This window comes from Bos grunniens, chromosome 15 (assembly GCF_055505025.1).
Source record: "Bos grunniens cultivar Pamir isolate PY7600 chromosome 15, Bosgru_T2T1.0, whole genome shotgun sequence".
NCBI lineage: Eukaryota > Metazoa > Chordata > Mammalia > Artiodactyla > Bovidae > Bos > Bos grunniens.
Genome location: NC_141179.1, coordinates 40,296,626 through 40,312,255, shown reverse-complemented (window position 1 = coordinate 40,312,255; position 15,630 = coordinate 40,296,626). Strand labels below are relative to the sequence as shown.

Sequence of the window (15,630 nt, the reverse complement as noted above, 5' to 3'; positions counted from 1 at the left end):
CCTCGTTGACATTAGTACAACCTTAAACAAATTAACCCCAAGCATCCTCCATTGTCATACGGGAATGAAATGATACCTGCTGCTGGAGTTGGAATATTACATGAGATTCTTCCTGCAGAGTGTTCAATACCGAGGAGATGCATAGCTAACAGTCAACAGATGGTGGCTGTTATTCTGTGAATTTCCATCCATTCAGCAAATACAGTAGACCCTTGAACTGCATAGGTTTGAACTGCATGACTGTTCTTTTACTCAGCACTTGCTTCACTGAGTCCAGGCACTACATGTTAAAGCAGTGGTGAGTTAAGTGACTCACAGAGCTATGTCTCCCATTGACTATTGTGCAACAAAATTTAGTAAAGTTCAGGGATAAGATAGGAAACAGTTCCCAGGATAAATGACTATCCTATGGGACAGAATTATAAAAAATTCTCTATGTTGTTAAAAAAAAAAGTCACAGCCCTCCCCGCTCAAAAAAAACTCACACTAATTCTTGTGGTGTCTTCTTAGGCTCAGATTATGAATGAGACCCCATCTTTAAGGTCTTTCTTACATATGGTAACTAAACTTAGATAGGATTTAAGTTGGACCCTTAGTATCCTGAGTTTGTGCAGGAGGGGGCAGAGTGAGGCTGAATAGATCTCTAATTAACCGACTTTTTGAACTTTAGACTTTGTATCTGTCTCTGAGTAAACCATTTCATCATGGTACAGGTGGAATATTTTTATTCATGTGGTGTTTGATACAGATATATATGTGTGTGTGTATATATATAAAACTTGTAAAAATTTTATTGAAGTGTAGGGGATTTATAATGTGTTAATTTCTGCTATACAGCAAAGTGATTCAGTTATACATACATACATATATACATGTACTTTCTTTTTCACAATCTTTTCCATTTACACTTTTTTTTTTAACAGGTGGTAACAAACAGGGATACACAAGAAACTCTCCTGTGCATGGCCTGTGTATTTGAAGTTTCAAATAGTGAACATGGAGCACAGCATCATATTTACAGGCTTGTAAAGGACTAAGCGTGGTTATTTATATATATAGATATCTGTATATACACACACACGTATGTGCACACACACACACACTCTCTCCATGATCGAACGACTGACTGTAAACCTCACCATGCAGGGGTGCTGCCCTGGCCCTGAGGTCACCCCGATTTTTCTAAATCCTGTTTGAAGTCATTTTTTCATGTGTTCATACTCATTGTAGCTGTGAAGTTCTGGTACAGTTGTAAAAAGAGAAATTGAGTTGTTTCTGTGTGTTATTCAGATCCACAGCCCACGATTCCTCAGAAAGGTGAACCTTAAGAACCCAAGTCTCTGTCTGCAGAGACCTGTTTCTCATTGTGGTAGGAAAAAAAATTGAGACAGAGCATTTGCCATTGGACATTTACAGCGTTTATACAAATGTATTTAGTGTGTTTTTTTTTCCAACATAAAATTCTTGTTTTAAGATACAAGTAAAATTAATCTTTAAATATAAATGTAAATTAGTACACAAAACTAAGAATCTTTAGACTTATCTTTGTAACTAATTAGGGTGGAAGTTATGAAAGAATGTAATTCACTAAATTATTTTTTAAATGAAACTCTTCTTTCCTTTTGAAACCAAATGTTAAAATATAGCCTTAAGAAATACTTGGTAGAAATATCCTAATGAGACAAATTTGTACTTTTTTCCTCAAGGTTAAAACTAATCTCCTAATCCATTAAACTCTTGAAACAGGTATTACAGAGGAAGAAAACTTCACCCCTTATCCTTAACATATATAGTATATTTAAAAAATATAAAATTGTATTGTACTAATGTGATGATTATTTAATGAAAAAAAAAGATGGCTCTTTTTGCAATAAGTAGATAAATACTGAAAATCTAAGCTTACAATGTTTATAGTCTTGTGTGTGCAGTTATATTTTATATGGACAACCAAATTTTTTTATTAAGATGAGTAAATATTTGAACCACTGAAATTTAATAACAAAAATTCAAAATTGGCATGAATACTGCATTGTGAGCTGCAAATTATGGAAAACCCTGTGGCTGGGAGAAATTTCATCAAACCAAACTTGCAAAGGCTCATCAGTTTTAGGATTTCTGCTCCCCAGAACATCACAAGCATACTCACCAGCCTGTGGATAAGTTATTTCTGGTGATCCAATATGCATATTAACCTGTTGTAACTATGTGTGTGTGTGTGTGTTTGTGTGTACATACACACATATACATATATAGTTATTCAACACTTATTTATTGAACATCTGTTCAGTGTCACTCAGTTTGCTAGGTGCTGATATATGTATTTCTCAATCTGTGTCCGTAGATCTTGGTGTATTCTCTAAGGACACCCATTTTCTTGACATCTCTCAATAAGTCACAATACTTAGTTGACTGAGGCTGAAGAGGCTCGGCTATCTATCTCTGCCCTTTCCAAACAGGTTCATTTGGGAGGTTTCCTTCCCTAGAGAGATTCAACTTTCCAACCCATGTATTCCAAAGCATTGTCCAGGCAGAGATGGTTTGGTGTGGTCACATGTCTTGTTACTTCCATACATTGGGAAGGGGACAGGGCATACTCCCCACTTTCCTGGAGGAAATTGACTTGTTGATAATCGTCAGGAATGTTAACACTACAGAACATGAAATGTCTTGCAAGTTTTAAAGCATGTCAAGACTTTTACATCAAGCCAGAAAAATAAAAAAAGACTTTGTACTGTCACATTCAAGTAACCTACACACCCTCTTCCCTTTCCCCTCAACCAACTGTGACCCTGCTTATGTATTGGCTAGTATCTGAGGTCAGGAGCATGAGGGTGTGGCTGGCTTGTGGAAACAGAATGCTGAACCAAGCCTGACCGCACCCAAACCCATGACCCTGGTCCCTGGGAAGACCAGAGGAAAAAGTGCAGAACTTTCCCCTTTTGGAATGCACATCCCTTACGTAAGCCAGCAGGATGGTGTGCATCTTCCCTCCATAAACAGACTACAGTTTGTTCCCTGATTCTGAGGGGACCTTTGAAGAGTTGACCCAGCGGCCCACCCTTCCATCTGGTCTTCGGCCCAAGTATTAAGCTTCTCCCTTGGTCATCATACTTATGACTTCTCTTGGTCACCCCTCTTCCAGGTGCTTCTTTTGCTCCCATCTCCTGCATCTTACTGAAAATTATCCCCAGTCTTCTCAGGACCTAGGGGTGCAAGTGATCTTATGTGGCTAAAAGCCAGGCCATCCCAGAACTTCAGGGGGAGAGGTATTTGGTTCACGTTCTCTCCCAGGAATGGAAGTCTTCCATGCTGCCAGGAGGGCTCTTAGGATTTACTTTTTTCAAAGCACAAATAGACTGAGACCCTGAAACACCAGCTAGAGACTAGTTCTGTTAACTAAAGAGTAGGTCATTCCCTGGCCTCACAGAGTCAGGCTAGGCCCTCTGATACTTGTCCTCTTCCTCCAAATGCCTTTGTAGTTGAGTTTGGGGTCTCCACGGATGACCTTGAGGGTTACTTTTTGCTCTTAAAACAAGTTTGCTTCTTGTCTTGTTCTAAAGGTTTCTCCAGGGCAGGTAGTTTTCCTGTCTTAACCACTGGTCCATTTCTCTGTCTCTTCTAAATTAGACCCTGGAATTAGATTTGTGTGACAACATCTAATCCAAGTCTGATTTTTGGTCTTTGACCATTCATGGCAGAGTCTTATTCATTCGTCAAGCTTTCTGAACCATAAAGAAGCCTTTCCAAAACTCTGTCCTCACGGCTGTCTGCTAGGTGCTCCATCTCCTGGTTGACCCTCCACTACCAGGATTGATTCAGGGACATCTTGTGCTTTCACTGGAGAGTTTGGAGGCCACTTTCCACAGCCTGAGTAGGGAGAAACTAAAGAACTGATCTTTGGTCTCTTGGCATTCATTTCCCATCTTAGCAAGAGACCTAAGTAAAGTCGAGGTTTTTTCAAAACATGTCCTAGAATCCCAGAATGTCTAAGCTACCCTAGACCAGGGTTTCTCAACCCTTTCTAGACCCTTTGACATTTGGACCAGATACTTCTTTGTGGTGCAGGGCTGTCCTGTGCCTTGTAGGAGGTTTCGCAGCATCCCTGGCCTCTGCCCACTAGACACACTCTTTCCCCACTTGTCACAATCCCAAGTGTCTCCAGACAGTGCCAAATGTCCCATGGGCCACAGAATTGCCCTTGCTTGAAAAGCACTGCCCTACATCCAAAGGTCACAAATGCCATATTTGACATCTTCTTTTTCCTTCCATTTTATCCTGAGAAAGCTTCTCTCCTGGGAGCCTTGTTTCAGGCCATCAAGAGACAGGTAGGAATATTACTCAAATGACATATTGTCCATGTTTCTTCCTGTTTCAGAGCTTCTACTTCACAACAGAGTCTCTCAGCTACAAGTATTCTTTCCTTCCTCCCTGGGGAAATTGGGGACAACTGGTTACCAACATCCCTATGATCAACTCATACTGCTTAAAGAGCATTTCTAATTTGCTCTTGATTCCTTATTTCATCTGGTTAGAAAATGCCACCTATTTTCATTATTTCTCATAAGGTTATTGTTCTCATAATCAGACCTTTGATCATTTTAGTGAATTTCTTCTGGTCTTCTACTTTTAGCGTTAGACTCAATGTTTTTTGTAGAATTTATAGAGACTTCTGGAACACTTCATCTTTAAGGATGGAGGAGAGAAGGATTCATTTTGTAAGAGGACTACTAGAGTTTTTCTTTACTAAGCTATGGGAGAGCACAGTCTACAGGCATACCTCGGAGGTAGCACAGGCTTGGTTCCAGAGAACCACGAAAAAGCAAATATCACAGTGAAACAAGTCACACCGTGCATGTGAAAGTTAGGTTTACACTATATTGTAGTCTATTAAATGTGCAATAGTATTATGGCTAAAAAAAATCAGTGCACATACTTTAATTAACATATTGCTGGAAAATGCCAAAACAATTACAATAGTAACTTAAAGATCATAGATCACCACATTAAAAATATGAAAATAAGGAAAAAGTTAGAATATTGTGAAAATTATCAAAACAGGACACAGGGACACAAAGTGAGCAAATGCTGTTGGAAAAATGATGCCAGTAGACTCATTTGATACAAACCCTCAATTTGTAAAAACTGCAATATTTGTGAAACGTGAGAAAACGAGGTATGCCTGTGACCTCCTCCAGTTTGTAGATGAGAGAGTTGAGACCCGGAGGAGACATGACTTGCCCAGAGTCACGTGCTGGTCAGTGACAGCTGACTAGGAAGGCTTTAGTTGCCACTAGATCCTTGGCCTTTTGGTGGGGGTTGTTCCTCTTTGGTGCTCAGTGAGGAAGAGAGGGAGAGGAAGACCCTTCTTCTGCCAGAGCAAGAGCATCCTCCGGGGTTGATGCTGCTTCTTCCTTGAGGGTCCTATTGGGGAGGCACCCACCAGCAGACAGGAAAGCTGATGAGCCTTTTCCTTACCCCGAGGACAGTTCACCTGCCACAGGCTCTGAATCAAATTTCTCTTCACAAAACATCCCAGCAGCAAAGTCCCACTCTCAGACCAGCCAAAAAAAAAAAAAAAAAAAACCAGCCCCCATGCCCAGAACTTGATGTTACAGACCCAAGTCTTCTCTTTAGGTCTCAACACTCTAGCGGCTTTTGCAGTTTGTTTTTGTACAAACATAAATTATTTAAATCACACAAGATGACAGTCAACTTTTCAAACCAGGTACCGATCACTTGTATGATTTTTGTGTATGCTCTGGTACACTACGCCTGTGCTAACGAAGGCTAGAACCCATTTTGTGTGTTGGTGTTCACACCTGTGACATTAAGAGGATACGTCTGCATTGCTTCTTTCCTTCTGTTGATGTTTCTGTGGCGAAACCCTGCACATGTCATTTCTGAAAAGCCTTAAATCTTCGCGATGTTGCATGTAGGGTTTGCAGTGCAGAAGGCTGCCTCGGAACTGTGAGCCCTTTTGTAAGCTGGAAGCATTTCTCTTACTATTGTTACTTTTGTAGGAAGTTTTCAATTCAGAGCTGCCAAAGCGTTCAGTAAGCAGTGCCTTAGTGATACTTAGTCGTGCCGCCAGCCTTTTCTCACACCGGTTCTCTATGTCCCTTTACTAATCGGCTCAGTATTTAAAACAGAACAAGCAAGCATTGTTTTCCATTTTGTTTTTCGTAAGCCCATTTTTCTTCATATCTATAGAAAACTGACTTCTTGGTCTGAAATCCGAAATGAACAGAAGTCAGTTCATTGACCACACCGTCCAATGTCTATACCAAAATGGAAGGTCTTGCAACTTCATAGTTTACTATGAAAAACAAATTGTACACTTTAAATGTTGCCTTTTAAATCCACGACCAAAAACTTAGCTATTTGTGAACCTTCTGCACTCTAGCATGAAAGTGCCTTTGGTTTGAGATTCCAGCTTAGAAAAGTGCTGCCATAATCATGATAATTTGTAGAGAGACCAAAAATATTCTGAGATCACCGTAATGCCTTTGGTTTACCGGGATGAATAACCAACGACAGGCCTCTGTTCACAAGAGCACGACATGGACCCCGCCTGCTGTGCATCATACGCCGTAGGGGACCCCCCCCCACCACTCCCAGCCCTGGAGCCCACGGCAGCAGGAGGATCCCCAGAAACTGGTATGTTTGTGTGCCATGACCCAGTACGCCATCTCTGCCCATCACCCAGCCCTGCGTCCGCCCGAGGGGACTTGCACACAACCCGCAGGCTGTCAGCCAGTGGACAGATGTGACCTTCTCCGTACGCTTGTGCTCAGTCTGTAGAGCCTGCCTTTCCACTCAGATGCCAGCTCGCACTTCTCCGGTTTACGCAGTGATACCGTTTTGAAAGTTGGAAGCCTCAAACTGAGATGACAGTGCAGAACAAAAAATGGTTTAGGGTCATCACAATTGACGTGTTCTTCTTAGGGCGAAAATGTTGACTCTGAGTGTTGTCTGAATGTGCTATGAGAAACTCCCAAAGAGTACCACTCACAATTCGGAATTTTCAAAGAATGTTCCAGCCCTCTAAAGGGCAACTCTTTTAGAGTCCCTGTTGGCTTTTATCAAAACTTTGTGTAAATTGGGAAAACTGATAGAGGGGAGGAAGAGGAGTGAAAAGGACGAGAAGGCAAAAACACCAGCCAAATAAAAGCCAGGACAAAAAAAAAAGATTGTTCTTTACCAATATAGACTTTACAATGACATTAGAATCGTTGAAAGTTAGCCTCTGAATGTGTATAATCCATCTGTTTCTACCTGGTGTCTTTAAGAATACCCTCTTTGGGCTCTCTGAAACTTCAGGAGTGATTTCTATCCACACCAAGTTGTGAGTGCTCATAGAAGTTTATACAATGAAAAAAAAAAAGTCAAATGAAAAGGAAAATTGCTCAACACAAGTTATAGTTAGCTGCTTGAATTCAGCCCCTCCCTGTCATGTCAAGACTACACCACAACTTGGAAGAAATTAATCAAATATTTGTTTTCCTATTTCCCTCTTCAACTGTTCCTGTGCTTTCTTTGGCAATAGTTTTCTCTCAATAACTCATTGCTTATATTGTTAAGAATGAAGGTTTGTGTTTAAAATGTATTGCATTGCAAAGGATAGTTTCACTGAAGTCATGCACCATTAAATAAGATGAAATATTTGTATTTATTGTCCTACTTCCTAAGCTGTTAACTTGTTTTATTCTCTGTGAATTTGCATTGAGTCTGTCATATGCCCCACTCCATCATTTTAATATTTGAAATGGCATTCATTTTCCCTCTCTGTTCATCATTAAGTGGGGTCAGATTCCAAAAGATTCCACCTCTCTCAGGCTGGCTCTCTTTCGTCTGACTTCCATTGTGAAAATTTCTCATTCCCCTTTTTCTTAAGAGAGGCTGACAGAATCTAGGTATAAATCAATTGGAAACCAGTCTCTGGTTTTCTCTCTCCCTCCCTCCCTTTCTTTCTTCTTTCTCTTTTCCTTTTTGCCTCAGTCCTTTTCTGTGATTAGTTTCACTGTGTAAATTAGATATGAACTGCACTTCTTAAAAAAAAATCTCCCTGTTACCTCCTTAAAAGAGTCCCTTCCGTAGGCCTTTCTCAGTAGGCTCATGACTGCAGATAAGGAAGAAAAAAACAAGTAAAAACAAAAACTACGTGCCTAAAAATGACAAAAAAAAAGTTTTGTAACATTTAAAAAAGAAACCTGAATAGCCTTTAATTCTTATGAATATGCTTACATTTTATGTAAATTGGTTTTTGCCACGTGTGTTTGTTCACATTCTCAGTGACTTAATGGGATTCTCACAGTCTGTGTCTTCGTGTCACGTGTATAAAATGGGCTTGTGATGTAAGCGTTTCATCTGCTCAGTGGTTCCTTCAATATTGTACTGCTGTTGGGAGCGGGCTGAGGAGTCTGCCTTTGGGCAGTAAGCTTCCTCTTGGAGAGATTGGAGAGACAGGGGGTGGGGGGTGCAAATTCTCACATATGTTTTCTTAACCTATTTGCAGAAGCTTTCAAAAGGCATTTGGTTAAACCTCTTGGCAGTACAGTATTCTTGTATTTGTTAATGTCTGTGTTTAGGTACTGGTACCTTTTTGTTTAAAAATGTTCTAAGTGTTGGCTTTAAAGTGAATTTATCTTTAGTATGATAGTTATATGAAAATTATAGGGTTTGTGTGCAGAGAATTTTTTTATAAAGTGCTTTGTAAAAAAAAAAAAAATGTATTCTAGCTTTCGCGGTACATATGTGTGATAACTGTAATATCCATGACAGTTAAGTGCAATTATTTCATCACTCTAAAAATGCTATTTTTGTGTCAGTTCCTGCAGGTGTTTTCATGTCTTTGCAAAGTGACACATTTTGATGCCTTCTTGATAAAGTGGTAGACATTTTGTAGCTTTATAGAAACTTTGTATTCATACGGTATCAATGAAAAATAAAGAAAATGAAAGTGTGGGTCACCTTTTTTATCTGCAGAAATGTATGTTGTTGAAAATGAAAAGGTGTTTTGTGTGTTATGTGTGAATTTATGAAGGACAGAGTGCTGCTGCTGCTGCTAAGTCGCTTCAGTCGTGTCCGACTCTGTGCGAGCCCATAGACGGCGGCCCACCAGGCTCCCCCGTCCCTGGGATTCTCCAGGCAAGAACACTGGAGTGGCTTGCCATTTCCTTCTCCAATGCATGAAAGGGAAAAGTGAAAGTGAAGTCGCTCAGTTGTGCCCGACTCTTGTAGACCCCATGGTCTGCAGCCTACCAGGCTCCTCCGTCCATGGGATTTTCCAGGCAAGAGTACTGGAGTGGGGTGCCATTGCCTTCTCCGAAGGACAGAGTAAAGGAGGTTAAAGTAGTGATCTTTTAATGGTGTCCACTCAGCTCAGTATAGTAACTGCAGCATGAGTGTTAATGTCTATGAGGGTTTCTTCCTTTGTTTCCCTTTTTAAATTGATGTAATTGATTTACATTGTTTTAGTTTCAAGGGTGGAGCAAAGTGATTCAGTTATACATACATACATATGTATTTTTTCATATTCTTTTCCCCTGTAGGTTATTACTCTCTTTAGTAGTGTGTTAGTAAAATTGTTAGCCCGCCGTGCTCAGTGCATGCCAGGAGCCGGGGGTAGAACAGTGGATGTGAGAAAGAGGTAACTAAAGGGCGGTGGGTGCCCACACGGTGCATGCTGAGCTGTAACCCTTGCCCCGTCCTCAGGTGTGTGCAGCACACGCACACACACACACACACACACACACAACAAAGCCTTGGATTCACTAAGTTTAATGCATGCTGGGCACTGGGCCAGTGTGCTGGTACAGCGTGTGACTCTCACAGCTGTCCTGATGACAGTGATGTTATCTCACACATACATGCATGCACACACACACACACACACACACCCCCGCAGCCAAGCCTTGCTCAGGAAGGGGCAGGTGGTCCAGGGTTGTGACTGGTGAGTGGTGAAGCCTTCAATAGAGCACCCTGGCTTTGACTCTTGGCCCCTGCCTTTTGACTCACTGAGACTCTGTGGAAGCCACTCGAGGCTCAGGGGCAGAAATCTGGGGGTTGGGGGACTTCCTTAAACAACAATAACCGTGGGCTTCTGATAGCAGGACCCAATGGGCCCTGGGATCCCAGGACCCTGGGATCCTTCAGTTTGAACTAGACCTCAGGTGGTCTTGCTTCTCCCCATTTCTTTGAAATCTGAGATGCAACCTGCCTCAAATCCCAAGGCACTGTGCAAGTGGAAACAGAAAAATATTGGGTTCCATTTTCTTTGAAAGAGGCATGTGTTTAGGAAGCTGCTGTTCGAGAGAAGGAGGTTGTCCAGCGAGCTATCCAAGGCAGAGGGAAGCAAACTGGGGTGTTTTGCTGAGGCCCTGTTATATGCCAGTTCCCTTCACACTCACGACATCCTTTAACCCACATCCTCTTGAGTAAAAGAATCATTTCCAATTTTCCAATAAGGAAATGGGAGCCCAGAGAAGCTAATCCTTGTTAAGATCATAAAAGCTAGTAAGTGGTAAGAATTTAGAAGTGGAAAAGCCTCCTCCCTTGTAGTCCTGGCTCTGGTGCTGGCTGTGTGGTACTTTGGCCCTGCACTTTCTGTAAAACAAGATGCTTTTGCACATCAAAAACATCCTTGTTACTGCCTGCAGTTCTAGTTAACTTGAGTTCAGCGGAGAGAGTGGCATGCTAGGGAAACTAACATCAGTGAGGAGAGAGATTGAAGACACATGGGGGAGATTAAATAAGCCTTCTTGTAAGATTGAGAGTCAAGAAATGTCCCTAGGAACCCTGATCATTTCTTCTGCCTTACAGCCGACTGAGGACTCTCATCAGCATGGCTACTGCCTATTGACGGCTAAATTAGCTGCTGCTGTTAAGTGATCAGTGAGCAACTGATAAGGATTCCAACTCAAAAGGCACAAGTGTTGGGTAAGCTTGTGAAGCCTTAGAGTTTTTTAGTTGCCTTTGAACTTCTATTTAAAGCCGCATATGCCAGTTTTATCTAGGTGGTTGTAACTAGCAAAGAGTCAGGCTGCAAGAAGCAATTGCTGGAAGCAATGAGATGAGACGGAGAGGACTGGGGGGAGGCAAACACTTCATCTTGTGAGGCATCTGTTTCAAATGAGGCCTTACCATGGTCTCCAGGCAGAGGGATTGGACTGCTAGCCTGGAAGGTTTCGAGAAATCTGAGGTTCAGCACTCTCAGGGTTCCACCCAGATGTTCCCATTCCGTGTTTCAGTGCCCCACTCCTTATCTATTAGGGCCTCAGGAAACTTGTGAGAGCTGTAAATTCAGCTTTATTTGTAATTTCTGGCTTGATTTCTAGCACCGTCTGTCCTTCAACTGCCTGACCTAAGGATCTCTTTCAGCGCTGCCAGGGAGATCTTCTATGCCATGACCTGAGTTGAGCCTGGCATTTTCTTCCTCTTTGCACCAATTGCACTTAGCAACAACCAACCTATTAATACCACCAACCAATCATAATTAACGCCACCCATCGCTCTAGCATGCTAGAGATGGTGTAAGGTAGGGCATCCCCTTCCTTGTGGAACCAATGCCAGTTTATGACAGGTGCTTAGTCATTCAGTCATGTCTGACTCTGTGACCCCATGGACTGTAGCTTGCCAGGCTCCTCTGTTCATGGGATTCTCCAGGCAAGATGACTGGAGTGGGTTGCCATGCCTTCCTCCAGGGGACCTTCCCAACCCAGGGATTGAACCCAAGTCTCCCGAAATCCTCAGTCAGTATTAGGGGGCTTCCCTCATAGCTCAGTCAGTAAAGAATCTGCCTGCAATGCAGGAAACCCGGGTTTGATTCCTGGGTCAGGAAAATCCTCTGTAGAAGGAAATGCCAACCCACTCCAGTATTCTTGACTGGAGAATCCCATAGACAGAGGAGTCTAGCGAGCTACAGTCCATGGGGCTGCAAGAGTTGGACACGACTTGATGAAACCACCACTCCCACAATGCAGGTGGATTCTTTACCGACTGAGCCACCAGGGAAGCCCATGCCAGCTGACAGTAACTCTGCTGTTACATCATTTCAGTGGACCAACTGTCTTAGTTTAGGTTTCCCTGGAAGCAGAACCTGAAAAAAAGACTGGAGGGCAGTTTATTTGAGAATCTTAATAAAGATGTAATTTCATGTGATGAAAGGTTAAATTCACCAGGAAGATGAAATACTTGTAAATTGGTATGCTGTTAATAGGGCTTGCCTTCTGGCTCAGTGGCAAACGAATCTGCCTGCCAATGTAGAAAACACAGGAGACGTGGGTCGATCCCTGGGTTGGGAAGATCCCCTGGAGGAGGAAATGGCAATCCAGCCCAGCATTCTTGTCAGGAAAATCTAAGGACAGAGGAGCCTAGCAGGCTACAGTCCATAGGGTGACAGAGTCGGACACGACTGAGCAACTGAGTGTGTACACACATGCTCTTAATAAAACTTCCTTAATTCTCAGGGAGTGGAGAACTGCAAGGAAAAATGCAAAATTATGCATCTGTTTAAGTAGTTGGTGGAACAAGCAAGCAAATTCCAGGAAATACATTAAAAAAAAAGGAAAGTATTGATAATATGTGTACTCTGTCTCCCAAAATTGTCATGCATATTTTTTCAGCCACATGGAATGGTTTGAAAACCATGTACTTGCCAATTTAGCAAGTCTCAGTATATTCCAAAGTATTGTTATAATACCACACAATATTCTCTGACCTCAAAGTAATTAAGGTAGAGTCAATTTAAAAAGAATTTTTAGAAAAGCTCTCATATATTTGGGAATTAGTAAACATTTCTAATTAACCCATGAGAAAGATCACAGAAATTAAATATTGAAAACTGTATGTTAAAGAAATACGACTTACTAAAATATGTGGAATGCAGCCAAAGCAGTGTTTACTAGACTAACATGTGGAGAATAGTCCATATGAGATAAAAAGAAAGACCAAAAATTAACAAACTGTTCAATTCATGAAGTTAAAAGAAGATCAAAATAAGCATGCACACACACAAATAGAATGAAGGAACTATTAAAGGGCAAAGTAATGGGATATTAGTAGGAAGTGAACACGATAGAGGAGATCAACAAGTCAAAAATTGGTTTTTCAAAAATACAAATAAAATCTATAAGCCCTAGCAAGACTGACAAGTGAGGGAGAAAGAGAGAACCAAACCAACCAACTACACAAAGGAGTCACAGGAATGAAAATAGGAGTATTAACACAGATCTTACAGATACTAATAAAAGTATAATAAAATTAAAATATACAGTTATAAACTTTATGCCAATGAATTTGTAAGTGTAGATAGAAAAGATAATTCTTAGAAAACTATAGCTCACAAGGAAGTAGAAAACCTAAATAGAGTAGCCTTAACAACTATTAACAACCAGGTAGAATTTGGGGGTCTCCTCTCTGGCCTCTGGCCTTTCCCTTCCAGGAATCCTTCTTCCCTTCAGCAGCTGTAGTTGCCCTGCACTCGATCTTGTTTTTTATGGGCCAGAAAGATGGCAGCTTTTCCATCAGCACCGCCACTGGCCTGCACAGCACTCCCTGGGCCCAAAACAGCAGATGGGCGCTCACTTCCCATCACTTCTGTCTCTATACATGGACTTCCCACCCAAATCCACCTGCTTCTAGGTACTCTCCAGTGCTTCCATTTTATGTATGTCCATCCAGTAAAATTGTTTTTCGATTTTTTTTTTTTGGCTGTGCCCTGGGGCATGTGGGATCTTAGTTCTGCGACAAAGTATCGAACCCACACCCCCTGCATTGGAAGCGCAGAGTTTTAACCACTGGACCACCAGGGAAGTCCCCATCCGGTAAAATTTTATTCAGTCATGACTGTAAGCAGAAGTCTGGCTGTGATATTTTAGATGCAAGTAAAGTATGAAGATGCTTCTTTCTTTGCAGGTTTGAGCTCCTACGAGGGCTTCCCAACTCTGCTATGAAATCAATATGACATCTAGTGGCTCAGTAAAGAAAATTTGGGCTGATTTTAATCAGTTAAAATCTTAAGTCTGGGGCTCCCTAGGTATGGAGATGGGAGGGGGGTAGTGGTTACAATATCTTTTAAGAATTGATTTTTAAGATATAGTTATTAGGAAATAATAACTAATCTACATAAAGACCTGGACTTCAGTCTGCTCATTAATAGGAAAGAAAGATGGAGAGAGGGACCTGGATGGGAAGAGAAAGGAAGGAAATAGGAAAGAAGGGAAAGAAAAAGGAGAAGCATGGAGTGAAGAGCAGGAAGCAGATCAATGAGAAGTGAAAAGGGGATGGTATGGGCAAAGGATGTTATGGGAAGAGGAAGCAAGACTGAAAGCCTAGAATAGGGAAGTAAGTGCCTGACCAGACAAGGGAGTAGCAGGAAACCTGGTTCAGAAGTGGTCTAGCTTGGCAAAGACCTTTCTTGTCCTGGTGCTGAATTTACATTGTATCCAATAGGTGGCACCAATCATCGAGTCTGTAACCATTAAAGAGCCTCTGTGCCTAGGCCTGTCTGTGTTCAGAGCCACTCCTTGCCTTTTACCTCCTTTGAAATGCAGCCTGCTGATTGTCTTCCCCGGGCTCCTCTGCCAGCTGCTCTCAGTGGAGTGTGGCCATTGGAAGGTCCAGGCAGGCGGGGAAGCAGGGAGAGGCCGGCGCACTGCTCTCTCTTTTTCCATCTCAGGTGGCACCTCCGGCAGCAGGTGCAATTTCTTCACGGCTCCAACTCCTGCTCGAGGACCCCCGAGTGTTCCAGCTTCCACTAGTGATCTGGGGGTTTGGACCATCGTCTCTCTAGTGCTTTCATCCTGGAAGTGAGAGTGGCGTTCTGTTCCTGCTCATCGTGGAGTTTAGCTTTTCGGCACCCCTGCCACCAGCTTCCTGCATCAGATTCCCTTTGTTGTAAATGCCTGGTTTCTGTTTTCCTAGTTAGTCCCGGATGAACACAGGTGGGGGAACGCATTCTCCCCACTGCTCTGGTTTCCATGGAGAGAGTTTCTTCTCATCACTCCTGGCATCTCTCCCTACCCCTGACCTCTGCCCGTGGAAGTTACATACACTGAATCACCTGGTTAGTGGATGACAGCGTTTGGTCCACGTTTCCGTTTGGGCGCATCTCCTGGTGGAATTGGAGTGTGAATTTTAGCACACTCTTTAGTTATTGGTAAGTTCTGTCCTCCCATATACGTGCTCAGTCTCTCAGTCGTGTCTGACTCTTTGTGACCCCATGGACTGTAGCCCTCCAGGCCCCTCTATCCATAAGATTTCCCAGACAAAATTACTGGAGTGGGTTGCCATTTCCTTCTCCAGGGGATCTTACTGACCCAAGGATCGAACCCGTGTCTCTTGCATTGCAGGCAGATTAACACTGAGCCACCAGGGTAATCTTTCCATGTAGCCTGTTCTGTAAGTTTGATTTTGAATCTTCAGCAGTCTAATTCCTGAGTCTGAATTGGTTCCCAAGGCCAGGACAGTTGTGGTGTGTGTGTGTATATATAGATAGATAGATAGATAGATCTATGGAAAGTGAAAGTGATAATCACTTAATCATGTCCAACTCTGCAACCATATGGACTGCAGCCAACCAGGCTCCTCTGTCCATGGAATTTTCCAGGCAAGAATATTGGAGTGGGTTGC

The 15,630-nt window shown here is 42.3% G+C and overlaps 1 protein-coding gene across 24 annotated transcripts in view; it reads left to right on the top strand.

Moving 5' to 3' along the window:
- The window catches only part of TEAD1 (TEA domain transcription factor 1), a 274,396-nt gene extending 265,434 nt beyond the window's left edge, over nucleotides 1-8,962 (top strand). For all 24 annotated transcript variants that reach the window (XM_086339975.1, XM_086339974.1, XM_086339973.1 and 21 more), the window contains one exon: nucleotides 924-8,962. In XM_086339975.1, the coding sequence (XP_086196101.1) occupies nucleotides 924-1,037 (114 nt within the window). In that variant the 3' untranslated portion in view covers nucleotides 1,038-8,962. The remainder of the gene's footprint in view (nucleotides 1-923) is intronic.
- The last annotated feature ends 6,668 nt before the right edge of the window (nucleotides 8,963-15,630 follow it).